Source organism: Oryza glaberrima, chromosome 10, assembly GCF_000147395.1.
Source record: "Oryza glaberrima chromosome 10, OglaRS2, whole genome shotgun sequence".
Classification (NCBI taxonomy): domain Eukaryota; kingdom Viridiplantae; phylum Streptophyta; class Magnoliopsida; order Poales; family Poaceae; genus Oryza; species Oryza glaberrima.
In genome coordinates this window covers 386,071-404,514 of record NC_068335.1, presented here as the reverse complement: position 1 = coordinate 404,514, position 18,444 = coordinate 386,071, and the positions used below count along the sequence as shown (strand labels likewise).

The window sequence follows — 18,444 nt, the reverse complement described above, 5'->3', positions numbered from 1 at the left end:
TTCAGTTCACTGCAACATTAGATCTATACATAATGAAACATTGTGAGTACACTAGGTGAAACATTTTTGGTGGAACAAAAAATAAAACGAATTCCCTTAATAGAGGGTTTCCAAAATATATGGGTGATTAGTTGCAATGGAGTATATGGTGGAGACACATGGTGGGCCCAGGAAGGAGACACGTGCGCATCGGGGGGGGGGGGGGGGGGGGAGGGGGGGAGAGCGTCCGATCCGTCTCCCCCCGCGCCGGTCGCCCGGTAACAAGCAATTTCGATTTTAGCCGTAACAAAAAATAATACAAAATTCTAATAAATTTTTACCTATAAAACTGTTAGATTTTTCACTTTTTTGCTACGGTTAAAATATAATGAATTTGAATTTGATACTTTGCAAATATATGTAGTACTATTAGGAGCAAATGTCTAATTTTTGTGTGACATTTGCTAGTTGATGTGCACGGAGTGCGCACAAAAAAACTTGTGTGCATAAGCTATGTTCCCCTATTAAGGTATGATAGTTGTAGAGAGAAAGTAGCTGTTTATAAGCCAATGAAAGATATATAGGCTGAGGTCTTTTATTTGAGTCCTAGTTTTTCGCGCGTACGTTTTTCAAACTGTTAAACGGTGTGTTTTTTGTAAAATTTTTCTATATGAAAGTTGCTTTAAAAAAATCATATTAATCCATTTTTAAATAGTTAGCTAATACTTAATTAATCACGCGCTAATGGAGTGTTCCATTTTCCTTGTGGGGAGGTGGAGTTCGTAGCCTCACCTCCCGAACACAGCCATAGTATGCCTTAGAAACATTTAAAGAGATTATCCAAAGTGTTACTCCCTTCGGGCTGATAGGTTGATAATATTTGTCGTTTTGGATAAGGGTGAGGTCAAACTTTAGAATCTTTGATTATGAATCATTTTCAAAATATTTGTCTTTCAAATATGGTGACCACATGTATAGATTAGTCTTAAAAAATACTTTAATAAGATCATATATTTGTTAATAATTTTTTACATATTATGATAGAAAATAATGGTCAAAGTTGCTTTTTTAAGACCGTGCCCTTGTCCAAAACGACAAGTATTATCAATCTGGAGGGAGTACACACATCTTTTCGCTTATGTGTATAGTTATAAGCTAAAATTTGAGTTGATTTTGTGTTTTTCTTTATCATAGTTTATTTTATAGCATTTGTTTTTGAGTCGCTAGCAAAACATATATAAAAGTTTTATTCACAAATTATTATTATTGTTCGGTTGCTAATAAGTGGTAAGAATATGCATAAGATTAGCCCAAACAATAACTCCGTAAATCTTTAGTTAGCACACTGCTACGCAAGGGAAGCCGATTTTCTGACGTTGCTGTTCACCTTGACTGCATCACTCTAGGGCCCACATGTTAACCGTTAAGTTGGAGGGAGATCTCAATCCTTGTCACCGTAATCACTTTAGTCCACCTTTCCCAACTCATTTTTCACGCACACATTTTCTAAACGGCTAAACAAATACATAATTAATAATACGTTAATGTTTAATGAGTAGCTTCATTTTGCAGGTGGAAGGATTAGTTCCCAACCATAGGAGGTAGCAGTTGCGTTTGTTATGGGCTTTGGGCCCATGAGATAGATAAGATCGGCCCACTAATAATAGCCGCGGGTGGGGTGTGGCGTGTTGTGTTGTTGCCTCCGCCTCCGCCGCCGGCCGCTCGAGCCTCCTCCTCTCCCGCCAGCCGCCGCCGCCGCTGCTTGCTTGCGATTTTTCAGATGGAGAGCCCGAATCAGAACCAGCAGCAGGAGAGCAGCAGCGGAAGCAGCGTGATGTGCCAGCTGGTCAGTCCCGAAGGAGACCACCTTGGCGCCGCCCTCTACTTGCCTCACAACGTCGGCCCGCCGCAGCTGCAGGAGATCGTCAACCATCTTCTCCACAACGTACCACTATCTCTTCCTCCTTACTCTTCTTCTTCTTGCCTGCCTGCTTGCCTGCCTGATACCTTTTTTTTTTTAATTTCATATTGATATTGGCTTAGGGACCAATTTTATTTCTTCTCCTTTTTTTCTTTTCTTTTATAAAGAAAGAAAGAAAGAAACATTACAATGTATCAATCTGCCTATCTAGACAACACATAAGCTGTCTGTACTCGTTCCTAGGGCCTATTTGAATCGCAGGATTGAGAAAACGTAGGAATAGGAAAAACGTAGGATTTTAATAAGAATGAAGTGTAAAACAGATGATTGCAAAACACAGGAAAAATACAGGAATGACCGTTTGATTGAACCGCAGGAAAACGCAGGAATTAGATGAGAGAGATAGACTCAAACGAAAGTTACCACGGTGCAACTTTTTTTTTCTTGCACAACTCTTTGGTGAGAGAGGAAATCCCTTTAATGTTTAACAAGGGAAAAAATACAAGGTTACAATTCGTTATGACAAGTTTAATTATAATATAGTAAAGGGGAAATATTTGAGCTAATGTGTCACGTTGCATTTATCTTCACCTATGTAATGTACTCCCATTTGGCAGTTGTCCTGCATACTTACTTGTGTGACCTCATCACTCTAAACATTTACTTTAGGAGGACAAGCTGCCATATGCATTCTACATCGGAGATGAAGAACTCTCTGTCCAGCTTGGTGCTTACATGCAGCAAAAGAATGGTGAGACTCCACTCACAAGTTCATCCTACATTTCTTTTCGTCAATTAAGAAAATTAAAACAAACTAGGTGTTGCATCTCATTTCTGATTTCTATCTTTTGATTTTTGTTAAATGAAGCAAATGTTGAGGTTACCCTGCGCATAGTATATCAACCGCAGGCAATTTTCCGTATCAGGCCAGTCAACCGATGCTCTGCTACAATTGCTGGTATGTATACCTTGGATTACGTTCATTTCATTGTTTTCTTTTTCCATTACAATTTTAGGACTCTTTTATTTGACATGTTCTCATATTGCTGGGATTACAATGGGAATATCATCGGACAGACAAACCCTTTGCATCCTTGTTTTATTTGTCATTGACAGCACCAGTACCAGCCTCAATTATGTCGATTTTGAGCTTTCTTATACCACTGCGAATGATGTAATTTATCATCTGCAGGCCATACAGAAGCTGTACTAGCAGTTTCCTTCAGTCCTGATGGAAGATGTTTGGCTAGTGGTTCTGGTGATACCACTGTTAGGTTTTGGGATCTGAGCACACAGACCCCATTGTTCACATGCAAAGGTGAATCTTAGCATTCTTGCATACAGATAATTTCAAGTCATTTTTCTCATACCTTAAATAAGTCGAATGCCCGTAATTGCATTGGTGCTTGTTTTATAGAGTTACACCATGGTTATTGTTCTTTACGGTAACCTAGTGCTTACCAACACTTGATTAACAATTTCTCATGAGAGAGATCTTAGATGATTGATGCAAAAGTGTTTAGCAACTCAGTGCTTATCTTTATCAATATGTCCTAACTCACAATAGACCTGTAAGTTACTTTCAGAATTAATCTTTTTTAATGGTAGACCTAACCTTAACATGTACTGGATAATCAAAGCTTAATGTTTGATACCATAGTATACAGTGTTTGTTCCTTTTAGATGAATTTAGTAGGTTGAGACTATTAAAAGATAACATAATTTATTACTTGTAATTAACACATTACATAAATTGTTTATTTGTCGATATTGGATGTTCAGACGACCTAATAGGAGTTTACTGTTGTAACATTGTGATAAAACTCATGTTTATCAGACATTACTTCCAGTGCATTTGAGTATAATTTTTTGGTACTCTTAGTCTTGTTGACAGTTCCATTTGCATATCGGTATATCCAATGTTTTTGAGGGTGATACCATTAATATTTGAAAGTTATCAAATAACACCGCATCTTCCAGGACACAAAAACTGGGTCCTCTGCATTGCATGGTCGCCTGATGGGAATCATCTTGTTAGTGGAAGCAAGTCAGGGGAACTTATATTATGGGACCCGAAAACAGGCAAGCAATTGGGGACTCCACTTACGGTAAGATTATGACATCTTTGTCTTTCAACCTGTAGTTTTTGTAGAAGTATGAAATAAGAATTATTCAGTTGCATATTTGCAGACCTAACTGCCCTATGTGTCAATTCATGTGAACCTGGAAAATATATGTTAGTTACTTAGTTGACTTGAAGATAACTGCTCCAGTTCTTTTTTCTTAGTACCATGGATTCACATACACTTAATGTTGGAAATAGTATATGGAGTTGTACTTTATATATTGCAGAAGTTTCTTTTTTCTTGCCATGCAGTACTCATTGATCATTGCCTTTACTCATTAGGGGCATAGGAAGTGGATTACTGCTGTATCTTGGGAGCCAGTTCATTTGCAATCTCCTTGCCGCCGTTTTGTAAGTACAAGTAAGGATGGTGATGCACGTATTTGGGATATGACCACAAGGAAGTGTGTCATTGCCCTTACAGGTCACACTAATTCAGTGACTTGTGTGAAGTGGGGTGGAGATGGTTTGATTTACACTGGGTAAGACTATTACACCTTCTGTTTCTATTATAAGGCGTATTTTGTTTCGTTAAGACAAGGGTTTGACTAACAATTTCTTTACAAGTAATATATTATTTATGCGTTACAAAAGTGTAATCATAAGTAAGTACTTTCAAATACGAATCTAATAACATCAATTTTGTGTCACACAAACTATACCCTAATGGAGTAATTATTGGTCAAAGTCTTGTCCTAAAGAAACAAAATACATATTATATTTTTGATTTTTCAAAAAAGGGAGACATACATAGGCAGTCCTTTCAGCATTTTGAAATAAAAGGATAATGACTTTTTTTTTCTTTTGTACTTGGTCACTTTTGGTTATTGCCATTGGATTTGTTAAAATAGGAACAACAACAAATTTTATAATGCCATCATGGCACCATTATTCCATGGTGCAAGAAAGCACTAGGCGTTAGTCGGGTGGCTGGGTGGCGCCTAGTGCCTAATAGGCCTAGGTCAGACCAACTAGTCAATCCAAGAAACTAGCAAGCATATTACATAAAAAATAGACTATATAACACTGAGATAGCAAGAAAACACCACGCAAGGTAGTTGAGTCACCTAATGCACCATCTAATGCGCTACCCAGCGCCTAGTGCCTAATGGGTTAGGCAGTGGCTAGGGCTGTGTTTTAGAATACTGCATTATTTAGGATTGAATCATATACCAGCGTTGTGATACAGGGAATATATTTGTAGTAAAATCGTATTGCGCCTGCATATATATGATGTATGAACTCTATTTCTGTTTCTGCTGCTATGTTTGACAGATAAGTTAATCGAGATCTCAAACCACTGTTTGTGACTAGAAATTCTGAACATGACAGATTCAGTTCAGATTCTATTCAATCTGTATTTTAGATGGAATCTATTTATATAGGAATGCTTACTGCTTCTACTTTGGCAATTGTGAGAAAGAACTATCAAGATAGCTTCCGGCAACACAGGCCACAATCCTTTATTGGTGCCATACAGACAATTCCCTACATTTATTGATATTTATTTAATTGAGTTATTGTGAGAAACCCAATACGTAAGTGACGTTCCGTTAGCCAAAGGATACACTTTTGCTGGTAGGAATAGGCCTTGATCAGGCTAAGAGTTCCAGTTACTTCCCTTTTCCTCATACTCCGTTTACTATTTTGTTTATTTATAATAGACAGCTATAACTTGAGGCAAAAGTGGTTGAGTTCTTCCTAGATGGTTAAAATTAAGTAGCTGAAAGCATATGCGTAATCACTTAGTCTGTTATCTCATTTATCATGAATGTTTATAGTGTTGCAAAATTAAGTAGCTGAAAGCATATGCATAATCACTTAGTCTGTTATCTCATTTATCGAATGTTTATAGTGTTGCTAGAAATGATGTTTAATGCTATGCTGTATGTTTATTTGTACAAAATGCTGTATTTTACAGATACAGTTCTTAAAATGCTATGTACAATTCTAAAACAAATGTATGTGTACTGCAGTTCTGAAGATTGTTCAATCAAAGTGTGGGAAACTTCTCAGGGAAAATTGGTCAAAACACTGCAGGTAATGTACCAGCATTTCAGTGGACATTCAAAGATTTATGCAAACTTTTATGCTCCCAAGTTGGCTTTGCTAGTATTGAATTATGAGCAAAATAGCAAATATCACACAACCACATGCTTTATGAATAAAGTACCAGAGAACTACAGGTTTTATGATCAATTCCAGAGAGATACAGATTTTACGGGAAGTTGTATTGGGAAATGGCAGATTCTGCAGCTTCTGAGGAATTCCTGGCCTGCATGTTCTACATATGGACATAAATGGGTCTGGAGATGCTCAAACACTAGTTAGGTCCCGCTGAACTTTCAACTTTGCGTGGGTTTGTAGTGTAACTATTGTAGGGGACTGATACTACACACGTTCTAGTCATGCATCATCCTTACCTACAGAATAAGCACATGTGAATGCATATTCTTTATGAACGACATATCTGAGGCAAACATGTTTATTTCCTTCTAATGTTGATGGCAATGATAGTTTAATCTAGGGGTGGAAACGAGCCAAGCCTGGCTCGGCTCGGCTTGCAGTGGCTCGCAAAAAAGTAGGCTTGGCTTGGTTCGGCTTGGTTAGGGAAACAAGCTAAAACTTGAGCTCAGCTCGGCTCGTTTCCTGGCTCGAGCCAGCTCGAGCTGGCTTGCAAGCCTTCCTGTTGAAATATCTCTTCATATATATTTTATAATTATTAAAAAAAGTAAAACCAAATCATCAACATGTAAACTTTAAATAAGTTTATATATTCAATTCTTCAAAATCTTAATGATAAATTTTAGTTGACAAATTATAATGCCATATAAAGTAAAACAATCGATATAAACACACGATGACCTAGGCTCGCGAGCCAAAACAAGTGGCTCACGAGCTAGCTCGGCTCGGCTCATTTCAGCAATGAGCTAAAAAGGAGCCAAGCTTGGCTCGTTTGGCTTACGAGCCGAGCCAAGCCAACCAAGCTCGAGCCAAGCCCGAGCTGAGCTTACGAACCCGAGCTTTTTTTCCACCCCTAGTTTAATCTTTTAAGATGCAAGTAGCCTATGAAAGGCCATACAAACTTGGTTTGGGCTCAAAAAACAAAATAGCAAATCAAATTTACAAGGATGCCCATCTACAGCATTCTAAGGCCAAACCCCGATACCAATTGCTTTGTGAATTAGAGAATTCATTGCCATGTAGTTGATGGTTTACTCTGACCAGGGGGTGTTAGAGGAAGAAAAAAAACAAAATTTACTTTGGAAGACGTGTGCATGCTATAGCCATGAACTGAGGGAGTAATTTTGTGTGCTTAATTCATGAATCGTACCAAATAAATTATACATTCTTTCAATTGTGAACTGTCAGCTATACCCAGGAAACAATTTTGTGGAATATCTTTGATCTGATTTTGCCTGTTTTTTGCATGTGCTGGACCTATTATTTTGGTAGCTGTGAACTATTACCTTGCTTTCAAGTCAGCTATTCTATGCTAGTTGTCACTGTCATCTTGTTAAAGTAGTTACACACTTACACTGCATATTCAGGGTCATGGTCACTGGGTCAATTCACTTGCTTTGAGCACCGAGTATGTTTTGCGCACGGGGGCATATGACCATACTGGCAAGACATATTCAACAGCAGAGGAAATGGAGGTATGATGTGATCATAAATTAGTGTTAGAACTGACTCTTAATATTTTCATTTGTTGCTTGCTGAAATGAATTTTTTCACCTGAGAACTTTGGATATCCAGGCAGCTCTTGCGAGATACAAGAAGATGGAGGGGCAATGCGCCTGAGAGACTAGTTTCTGGTTCTGATGATTTTACGATGTTTCTCTGGGAACCAACAATTAGTAAACAGCCCAAAGCCCGCATGACTGGTCATCAAAAGGTATATTGTCCTGACAGCTCCATGAAATGTTCTTGCATTTGTATCATTGTATGTACATTTTGACTTGTTTATGCATTCAGTTTTGTCTCACTGAATACTGAGAAAAGATTGAAAATTCTATGAGTTTCCTCCCTGAAACATGAAAATAATAATGAATCGGTGTCATTTAAAATTAATGGTATGAGTGTTTCCAAACTCCAAACCCATCTATAGAACAGATTATTGTTGAAATCATTAGGACTTGTGTAAGTTGTCAAATGGCATGAACAAGTTGGGAACGCTGGATAAAAACCATTCGATATTATTGCGAGTCGCCCTCGCGCGGCGGCTCGGGGGCGAAACCCTAGCCGCCACCGCCCCTCCTCCTCCCTCCTCCGTGCTTCGCCGCCGCCGGAGCTCGTCGCCGGCAAAGCCGGGCGACGCGCTGGGATGGCGGCGGCGGGGCCATCCTCCTCGGCTCCATCTCGCCCCGGCGCGGGCGTGGCGACGATGGCGGCGGGACGGCGAGGTCGCGGCGACGGGGACGGCGCGGCGGTGGGGCTCTCCACGGCGCGGCGGCGGGGCTCTCCGCGGCGGTCGGCTCTGGCTCCGGTGACGGGCGACGGAGTCGCCAGATCCGGTTGCCCCTCTGGCCGGGGCGACCGGCGACGGGCTCGGTCGACGCCGACGCTGCTCGGGCGTAGGCGGATGGCCGGTGACGGGCTTCTCCGGCGTGGGCTCGTCGGCGACAACGGCATCGGGTCGGCGGCGGCTCGCATTCGTCGACGGCGGCTCCAGTCCGGCTCTCGGTGGAGCGCGCTCCGGCGCCGGCTGCCGCTGACCTGGCCGGGGGCTGCCGATCTGCTGCGATTTTGCCGGCGACGGGGACGGCGCCTCCATCTCCCTCCCTCCTTTTTCTCCAGATCCGGTTCCCCTCTTCTTTAGTTGTTCTTCTTCCAGTGCTCACCGGCGGTGCGGCGCCCGCTCCCCTCTTCTTAGGGGCTCCTCCCTTCTTAGGCTAGGCTACTTCCAGTTGTTGCCGGGGAGCTCCTTGGTGCGGTAGGGGTGGCGTGCGGAGTTGGTTTCCGGCGTCCTGTCTCGCTGGCGTCGGCCGCGCCGTAGGTTTGCTGCAGTTGGGTTCCTGTGTGTGAGGTGGTCTCTGGTCGAGCTGCAATGTGATTGACTTGAGGCAGAGTCGGAGCTGCTTGTCTTGCAAGCTCGGCAACGATGACCCTCAATAGACGTCCAGGCAACGCGATGAGGGTTTGGAGGTGGAGCATTTTGAGAGAGTCGGGTGAAAACCTTGCCTAGTGTTTTTCTAGGTTGATGATATCGACGCCTGTGGGTGCCGTTTCCTCCTTGGAGGTATCGTCATGATGGCTCTCTCTCCCTTTAGGTGAAAACTGGGTTCCTTTTGGAACGGGCGTTGACAGCATTCTTGATGTTGTTCCCTTGTTGAAGGCTTCGCTCAGAAGGTTTCTGCTCCACTAGAGGATGTTTGGTGGTTCTGGAGACCTCGTGCATTATGTTGTCGAAGCTGCTTGCCTTTGGCAAGCTCGGCAACGATGAGTTTTGTGAGGTCTCAATAGTTGCTTTCTTTTCCTTTTCTGTATAGGTTTTCGCCGGTTTCCCGTTTAATTAACCGTGCTTGTTCGGTTTTTGGGCTCGGTTTCCCTTATTAACTGGGCCAATTCTCTTCTTCTATAAATTCCGGCGGGAGAAACTCCTGTCGTCGGTTCCTCGAAAAAAAAAATATTATTGCTTTTTTTACCAATGCAGGGTAATTTTTTTTATTTAAGTGTGCTTAGAAATGATTTTGTCATTTGCTTTTCTTTGTGCAGCTCGTAAACCATGTCTACTTCTCTCCTGACGGGCAGTGGCTGGCAAGTGCCTCCTTTGACAAATCTGTCAAGTTATGGAATGGTATTACAGGCAAATTTGTTGCAGCTTTCAGAGGGCATGTTGCAGATGTCTACCAGATCAGGTCGGTTTTTCTATCTTGCTGTTTCCATTGTATGTACATGCCGCAATGCCTAATATCATCATTTCTGTCCATAGCTGGTCTGCTGACAGTAGGCTTCTATTGAGTGGAAGCAAGGATTCCACCCTAAAGGTATCTATCTCTGTCTCCGCTTAGTTCTCTGTCTTTTACCTAACTGGTCACCGACATGCCATTCAATCTGTATGTTGTCAATCTGGCACTGGAATTCATTATATCAGAATACTTGTCTTTGAGGAGTTAATTCTGTTTGCTTGAGTAGTCATCCGAAAACTGGTGAATCTGACATAAATATTGGTTGGAACTGCCAAGTGTGACTGGTATCATACAATTGTTTTTAGGCATGCCCTTTTAATTATGTTTCTATTAACTTGGCTTGTAAAGTCCATTACTTGCATAGCATGGACCATGGAACTGATACGTTATGCTCGGTCTCTATTTGTTGGTACGATTCAGGTCTGGGATATTCGAACACGCAAGTTGAAACAGGATTTGCCAGGGCACGCAGATGAGGTACATGCATGCATATTTTGGAACAATAAAAATCTGAATTGAAATTATTATAGTGTAGTAACAAAGACTATGTATATATATATAAATGTAAGGTGTACGCTGTGGATTGGAGCCCTGACGGCGAGAAGGTTGCATCTGGAGGCAAGGACAGGGTCCTCAAGCTATGGATGAACTAGTTCCCTTAGAGTTAAGGTACTTAGCTAGTAGCTTCTTGTCATGGTGGCTCTCTCTTGTTCTTGGTGAGAGATTTTGTAGGGTTGGGTTGGCATCTCTTGTTTTTATTTTGCAACCAAAGGCTTGAGGGTTTATAGCTGGTTTTTTTTTTAGATAATGGAATATAATATTCCGGCCTTTGCTCAAAAAGAACTACAGCCAATTATTACAAAGATCCATTCTAGAAGAGAGTGTAGTTTAAGACAAGTTGAACACACCAAACAAGAGAAGAGATAACCCAAACTAAGAAAAGCAAAACAAAATGTGGAGATAGAAGGCCTCGTCAAGGCTTAGGACTGAAGTTCGAAGCCAATGCATAGACCAATGACTATATCTTTGTATGAAGAGGTTTCTCCAAAGCGGTAATCTCATATTCTCATTCCCCGGTTGGACCATGGAGCACCAAACAAATTTAATATATATATATATATATATATATATATATATATATATATATATATATATATATATATATATATATATATATATATATATATATAGTTTGTTGCTAACTTCAATTGGGTGTATACGTATATTATTTCTTCCTCCTACTGTAAGGGATGTAAAAGACATGACAAAAATGGTTACTCCACTGGTTAGCTAGCTACCATGGGCATTATTATATTAATTAATCGGATGTGTTAACAGAAAGAAAATAACATGATATGGTTGAGCTCGTTTGAGTGGCCTTGGATTAGGCTGAGCTCGTTTTGGCAACTAGCTACGGCAACCATAAGCATGTTTTGTACGGAAGTTTTTCTATATAGTAGTATCTTAAAAAATTAAATAAATTCACTTTTAATTTATAATAATTAATACTCGATTAATCATTGTGTCATCGAAGATCCAAACGAACTAAGCCTTACACGTCCAATTGGCTTGCGGTCATGAGTTGGGAAGAGAGTTTTTTAGCATGTGGATCGAGATGACCTTACCTATGTCACTTTTCCAAAAGATTAAAGATGATGAAAAACAGAAGCTTTTCTCCCGATTTGTAAACAAAAATAAAGACAAAATCATCAGAGTATACAAACGCGTACAGAGTATGAAAATTGAACTAAATTGAAAAAAAAAAAGAAACAATGGCTAAAGCATCAGAGTATCCAAATTGAACTAAATGGAAAAAAGAAAGACTTGTAATAAAAAAAATAAAAAACAAGCTCACAAAGAGTATGAAAATTGATTATAAATTGGAAAATAAATAATATTAAGTAAAAAACGGAATGAGCGCGCCAGGTAGGGGTCGAACCTACGACCTTCTGCTTAGGAAACAGACGCTCTATCCACTGAGCTACAGGCGCTTCTGATTTCATGATGATACAAACCATATTTAGCCTAAAACAAATAAATTCAAAGAACTTGCAGACACAAAGAAAATACATACATTATCTCTATGCGCAACAGAACAACAATTTAATTACTTCCCCCATCTGTACAAATATTTCCGGCTCTCCATACGATCTTCCACTTTCACCTAAAAATTTCTGAGAGTTGATTTTAGATTCTTCACAAGTTCTACAGTGGTACAAGATCCATTATCAATCTGCATGCAAATTAATGAATAAAAACATATTATTAATCTTCAAAAATACCAATATTAAACTCGAGACAATCATCATCCTATTTCATTATGTACTTTTGTAAAAAAAAAATAGTTCCTACACAAGTTATAGTCTCCTCTAATTGGTATAAAAAAATATTTGACGTTTAGGACAAAATTCGGATAAACTTTTGAAACTTTTATCATCAATTTACATTAGAATAAGTTTGTAAAACATAATAAGTTTTTATAGTAATTTTCAACGCAAATCTTTGCATACCATTTCTTAACTAAGTATTTGAGAAGTTCTTGACAATTACAGACAATTACAGTTCTTATAAAATTTGATCAAATCATGTTAATATCTATATCTATACCATCTTAAAAGAATCCATAGGTGGTGGTGCCATTGACTGTGGAATCTACATACTTCATCTCCTTTATTTGCTCTCACCAACTCCAAGTCACATGCTCTCTTAATTCTTAGACTTCTAAGAACGTTTGCAAATCACGGGGATTTTGGACGGATGGGATATTTGCTAGTACTATAAACCTGGACAGACTCCCCGTCTAGATTTATTGTACTAGGAAATATCCAATACGTCTAAAATCCTTTATATTTTAGGACGGAGGGAGTAAAATATAATGGGAGTAAGTTATGGAGTACCTGTGCTGTAATGGTGATGTTTAGTGATGAATCTGCAAATGGCACAACATTAGTGTTCATGGTGGACAGGCCGAGCTTCTCGAGCTCGGTCAGCAGCTTGATCAACACCCCCTTCTTCTCAGGGCACACAACCCTCAGCAGAACAGTCGTCCCCTGTAAATTTGCCGCAACTTTTATCTCCACCTCATTGTTGTTACCATCATCGTCCTCATCATCACCGGAGCCGGCACGGCTGCGAGCATCGGAAATTGGGGGTTGCGTGCTCCCCATGCTTTGGATGTCCTGCAGGACCTTCACCCTCTCCCTAAGATGGTGCACATACTCAATGGTGCTGCCGAGAACGGAGACCTTGTCCGTCTGAGAAAAGCAGGAAATCCTGACGGCATTAGTCATGACTGTCGTTACGAATATGTGGCGGTATTGTTATTATCTATCGACCGTTGTGTCAACTACTCTCTCCTTCCCTAAATATTTGACGCCGTTAACTTTTTTAAACATGTTTGACCATTCGTCTTATTCAAAAACTTTTGCGAAATATATAAAACTATATGTATACATAAAAGTATATTTAACAATGAATCAAATGGTAGGAAAGGAATTAATAATTGCTTAAATTTTTTGAATAAGACAAACGGTCAAACATGTTTAAAAAAGTCAACGGCGTTAAACATTTAAGGATGGAGAGGGAGTATATATTTACCTTAGTGATTTCGGGGACGATAGATGCTAGAGTTGTAAACTGCTGGTGCATCTTCTCTCGCCTCTTTCTCTCGGCGATAACATGTTCTTGCATGCTCGAGGTCGCCCTCCTTCCGCCTCTCTTCATCTCCGACAGCGGCGAGCAGAATTTTGTCATGGGACCACTATCCTGCTGCTGCTCCAGCGCCGAGAAGTTGAGTGAGCTGGACGAGCCATTGGTGAGGGAGAAGAAGCTGTCACGAATTGCAGCAGCTGCTGGTGTGTGGCCCTCGGGCTTGTTAATATCCCCGACAAAGGGGAGGACCCTCAGTGATGGGTTATGGTATCCATGCTGTTCTTCCTGTTGTTCTTGGGGCTGGTTAAAAAGCTCGTTGGTAAGGGATTCAGCGAGTTGCTGCATGCTGAGAGGGTCCAGATGCTCAAGCCCTCTAGGATCATCATCATTCTCCTGCATTAAAACAATGCACATATAGCGCCCAATCAGTAAAGTACCTCGTCTGCAAAATTAACCTAGATGCCAATAAACTAGCACAACATATATTAGATTCCCTTGTGATAATTAACACAAAAGATTGATAAATAACTTAGGGTTCTTACCAGTTCTGCAAGCCATTGCTTGGCCGAAGAATCCATATTCAGTTGGAGTTTGTGCAATCCTGGACCAGAACCACCATAAGACCACTGATATATAGTTTGTGATACAGTTAATTACTTGATGCCAAATTGCAAACCTTGATGGCTACTTTGATGCCCTTGATCAAATTAATTCAGAGTAGTCTTGACAAGCCACACACACAGCGAAGAAGAAGAAGAAGAAGAAGAAGAAGAAGAAGAAGAAGAAGAAGAAGAAGAAGAAGAAGAAGAAGAAGAGGATAAGGAAAGAACCAAGGGAGGACGAGGAGGAGAAGCAGAAACACATCAGCAGCAAAGAAGAAGAGCACTAGGCACTAGCTAATGTAAGAGAACAAAATGGAAGCTGGATCAAAAGGCTGTACTACTATATACCTTCTATACTGTTGCTCTGGTACCAAGAGTGTGCTACTGTACTAATTATTAACTGGCTGTTAGCTTCACCCACGAGCATCCTGCATATGACCAAACTAGTTTATTAGCATCTTAGCTTGTATTGAGTTCAACAACTAGAACATCCATAAAAATGATTTTTTTTAAAACGGTCCATAAAAAAGATGATTTAGCAACTGTGGATTCCAACTTTTGAGCCTCCATGGCATCTGCATTTGCTAGCGACTATCTATCAAAAAAAAAAATGCTTTCTAACCTTGCTTCATCATATATAACTGTTAACGTTGACAAAGTACTGAAAGTACTACATGTGTTTTAGCTGAGATGGTTTTTCTAAACTAGAAAGCAATTGCACACATTATTTTTTAAGGGCCCAACACTCGATCTGTGGTTGTCAAGTTTTCCTTGACAACAAATGTAATGAAGTTAATTAGTTATGTTTATTGTTTCACAAAAAAATGTATTAATGATACTATATCTCTGCAGGTCCAGGTGCTCCTGAAGTCCTGTTCTTTTGTTATTCACCTAAAAAAATTATGAAAACTGATTTAGATTCTTCACAAGTTGTATACGGTGATGGAAGATCCATTTTCAATGTGCATTTCCAATTTTCCATCAAGAATGCTTTAATTAATATTATTATATTTTCGTAGTGCGACCGTTATGAACATGTTTCTATGAAAATTGTAGCTAAGACTTTCACAATTAATACCATGCATGTTGGAGTATCATTATCTATAAAAAAAAACATGCATGTTGAAGAATAAAACTGCTCTAATTTAGGGATGCTCATTATCTATCAAGAAAATGCATGTTGAAGTCTGAAACTGCTCTTATTTTAGGGATGCTAATTATCTATAGAAAACAAAATGCAAGTTGAAGTCTGAAACTGCCCTTATTTAGGGATGCAAGTAGGTTTTGAAGAACTAAATAAACGAAAACACCTGATTAGTGGAGTAGGCCATTTCTTGGTTTGCTGCAAGCCTGCAACACTATATATTGGTTAGATTTTTTGTCTGGTTGCAAGTTGACTCCTCTCGTTGTCTTTGAGAGATCAACCCCTATCTCATGTACTCCCTCCATTTTTCAATAGATGACGCCGTTGACTTTTTCTCACATATTTGACCATTTATCTTATTCAAAAAATTTACGTAATTATAATTTATTTTGTTATGAGTTGTTTTATTACTCATAGTACTTTAAGTGTGATTTATATCTTATACATTTACACAAAATTTTTGAATAAGACGAATGGTCAAACATGTGAGAAAAAGTCAACGGCGTCATCTATTAAAAAACGGAGGGAGTAATAGCAATTACATTAATTATTACAAATATGTACTAGCTAGCTTGTGCATGTGCAGTCAAAGCCTCAAAGATAATTAAGGTGATTTTTAATCCCTCAACAAGGCCCAATTGCTGTACTTTCCGCACTTTAATTAAAGCATATATATATATATATATATATATATATATATATATATATATATATATATATATGAATATTAATAGCCTGACATTAATTAGCTGCGGGCGTACAACCAGTACGCTGCACACGTGCTAACTCTTAATGATCTCTGGACCGTATCACAGCTTAAATTCCAGTATATCACAGCTTGATTTATGAATGCTCAATTGTTCATATACAAGAGCAATTAGAGTCGTCTGTTCTTGTATCATCTACTAAAAACATGCGGTTTTGATAACATCCGTTTTAGTCTTCATCCTATTGGGGTGGGGAAGCACATTTTGTGTGATGGTAGAGTTCACATGAAGAATTCATGCTTATGTGCATACTAATGCACTAGGTTGACTACGTATAATTCGTAAGCCGCTGAAGAAACAACGGTTATATATGCAGTTCCTCGCCAACCATAGATGAAAGTTTGTTATTTCCATCTTTAGGGTGGTGTTCTAATAAGTATTTTTCTTTGTTTTAATCAAATTGTGATTTTGTAATTCGTAGTCTTTTGACCTGGTACCTCATATAAGTATGTAATCAAGGAAAATAAAACGTTTGCAGCAAATCAAAGGAGAAGATGGCACGGAGAGAATCATATGCATGCAGTAAGGGAGGGGTGTAACATGTGTGTGTGACGGCCAATCCAACCTGAGATTTTCTTTCTGAAGAAATAAGGTACTCTCATCTGGCATGTTACGTTGCAGCTTCTCCTAGCTTGTAGAAAGCGAATTATTCCCCTACATCATGCGTGTTCGCTGGCTTGTGATTACGCTAATAAATGCATTATTAATTAGTTCCCTCCACATATTGATATTGCCAAACAACAGTAGCAGGATGCCTAGCTACATACTTGCACCCACAGTTTGGAGTCAAAACCACCTGGGCTAAGTCAATTGGAGCATATGTTACGTATATGCAATGAACTGGATAGAAATATTTCTATGTTGATACATCCTTCATGATGTTGAAAACCTAAATTAACCTGATCTCCTCGCAAAAAAAAAAAACCCCGATCGTTTATATATACATTGCTAGCTATAGGTTTATCTATGAATTCAATCTACAGTTATGTAATCAAGCTAGTAGTTCTAGTTGATCAGAGCTTAACCTTTCTTCCAGAACCATAAGGCAAAAAGGCACAAGAAGGAGCTTTCTACAGCAGAGTATCTCCTTTCTTTCATGTAGCACACTAATCAAGACCTTAGGTGCAAATTGCAATGGGATGGTGCAAACTCTAAGTAAGCTTATTAATTAGCTACTACATGCCAATGAATATTGCATTTGTGTGTTTTCCTACAAAACTATCTAATGGCTCCTTGCAACTAACACTAATCTCATACTCCTTTAGTTCCCCCAAAACATATATTACGTGGTAAAACCAAACTATTATTTCTTTTTTGTCAGTTGACTAGCATTAATAACCAACATGGCCAACTTGATGAAACTGCGCCTATGGGTCATGAAAACTGCTGTACGTACCATTTGTTTTTTATGTGCTATATATATAAAGATATATACACAAGGAATAGTTCATATATACTCCCTGCTTCTTGTTAATGTTTGGCCTTGTCATACATTAACTGTGTCATTTAGAAATAGGGAAAATACATCCAGACTCTGAAAACAAAAGGGAACTGCGATATTATTCTGTGGCATTTCATCTGGTTGAGTTATTCTTTGTTTGCAAAGCTTGTGAACCACTCTTACTTGTTCATCTTTCAGTTGTTTAAAAAATCTATATACCAGACGGAATCAAACAGAAGGAATGTAATGTATTCTCCTAGTCTAAATGAATTTGGATTAAAAAGCAACAAAAATTAAAACCAGAAAAGTAATGTGCTTTCGTTGAGAGTCGAACTCAAGACCTCCCGCTTACTAAACGGGTGCTCTAACCAACTGAGCTACGAAAGCTCTTGCAGCAAATTATTATTTATAAATATTTATTCTTTTACAATAAGAATTTATGTTTTTAGATAATGTCAGTAGTTTATGTAAATTTGATACATTAATTTACGAACAAGCCTCGCCTCCTTGTAAATAAAACAAGAGACAGACCTAATGTCACACTGGACCAAAATTATGATTTACGTCAGAACGTTCGTTAGAATACGAATTCAGAACGAAATCTACTTTATTTCCTACCTTTCAAATTGCTCTGCATTTCCTGTAATTCTCTACAGAAATTATGCCTCTGAAACGAGTATTCCACGTACTAAATATCTTACACTAGAACAGCAAAAGTTAAAGACTGGACCAGGAGAATAGTGGGCTAGAACTTAAAAGACAATTATTATGGGCCGTAATCCATCACAATCTAGCTTAGCCTGATATGCCTGTTGATTGCCTTTGTCTCTTCTTTCTCATAACATGCGTAAGTTAGGGCCCATTTGGGAGGACCAATTTTGTCTAAATTCTTGCCCAATATG

At 39.1% G+C, this 18,444-nt stretch overlaps 2 protein-coding genes and 2 non-coding genes across 4 annotated transcripts; 1 reads left to right on the top strand and 3 right to left on the bottom strand.

Annotated features, from left to right (window-relative positions):
- Nucleotides 1–1,667: 1,667 nt before the first annotated feature.
- Nucleotides 1,668–11,024, top strand: LOC127785676 (notchless protein homolog). Its single transcript, XM_052313070.1, is given in 14 exon segments — nt 1,668–1,924; nt 2,570–2,651; nt 2,769–2,858; nt 3,093–3,218; nt 3,881–4,008; nt 4,308–4,507; nt 6,002–6,065; nt 7,577–7,684; nt 7,785–7,811; nt 7,813–7,923; nt 9,744–9,886; nt 9,961–10,015; nt 10,358–10,414; nt 10,507–11,024. Coding segments are annotated over 14 exon segments (1,440 nt in total). The 5' UTR covers nt 1,668–1,759; the 3' UTR covers nt 10,591–11,024.
- An 831-nt stretch (nt 11,025–11,855) lies between these two features.
- On the bottom strand, nt 11,856–11,928 carry TRNAR-CCU (transfer RNA arginine (anticodon CCU)). Its single transcript has one exon. It is a non-coding gene; the product is annotated as a tRNA-Arg (tRNA).
- A 103-nt stretch (nt 11,929–12,031) lies between these two features.
- On the bottom strand, nt 12,032–14,440 carry LOC127753388 (transcription factor bHLH18-like). Its single transcript, XM_052278872.1, has 5 exons — nt 14,265–14,440; nt 14,131–14,189; nt 13,535–13,981; nt 12,835–13,191; nt 12,032–12,170 (listed from the first exon to the last, which is right to left on the bottom strand). The coding sequence occupies exons 2-5, from the start codon at nt 14,164–14,166 to the stop codon at nt 12,102–12,104; spliced, it is 909 nt and encodes a 302-aa protein (XP_052134832.1). The 5' UTR covers nt 14,167–14,189; nt 14,265–14,440; the 3' UTR covers nt 12,032–12,101.
- Nucleotides 14,441–17,855: 3,415 nt separating this feature from the next.
- Nucleotides 17,856–17,929, bottom strand: TRNAT-AGU (transfer RNA threonine (anticodon AGU)). The gene has a single exon. It is a non-coding gene; the product is annotated as a tRNA-Thr (tRNA).
- Nucleotides 17,930–18,444: the final 515 nt, after the last annotated feature.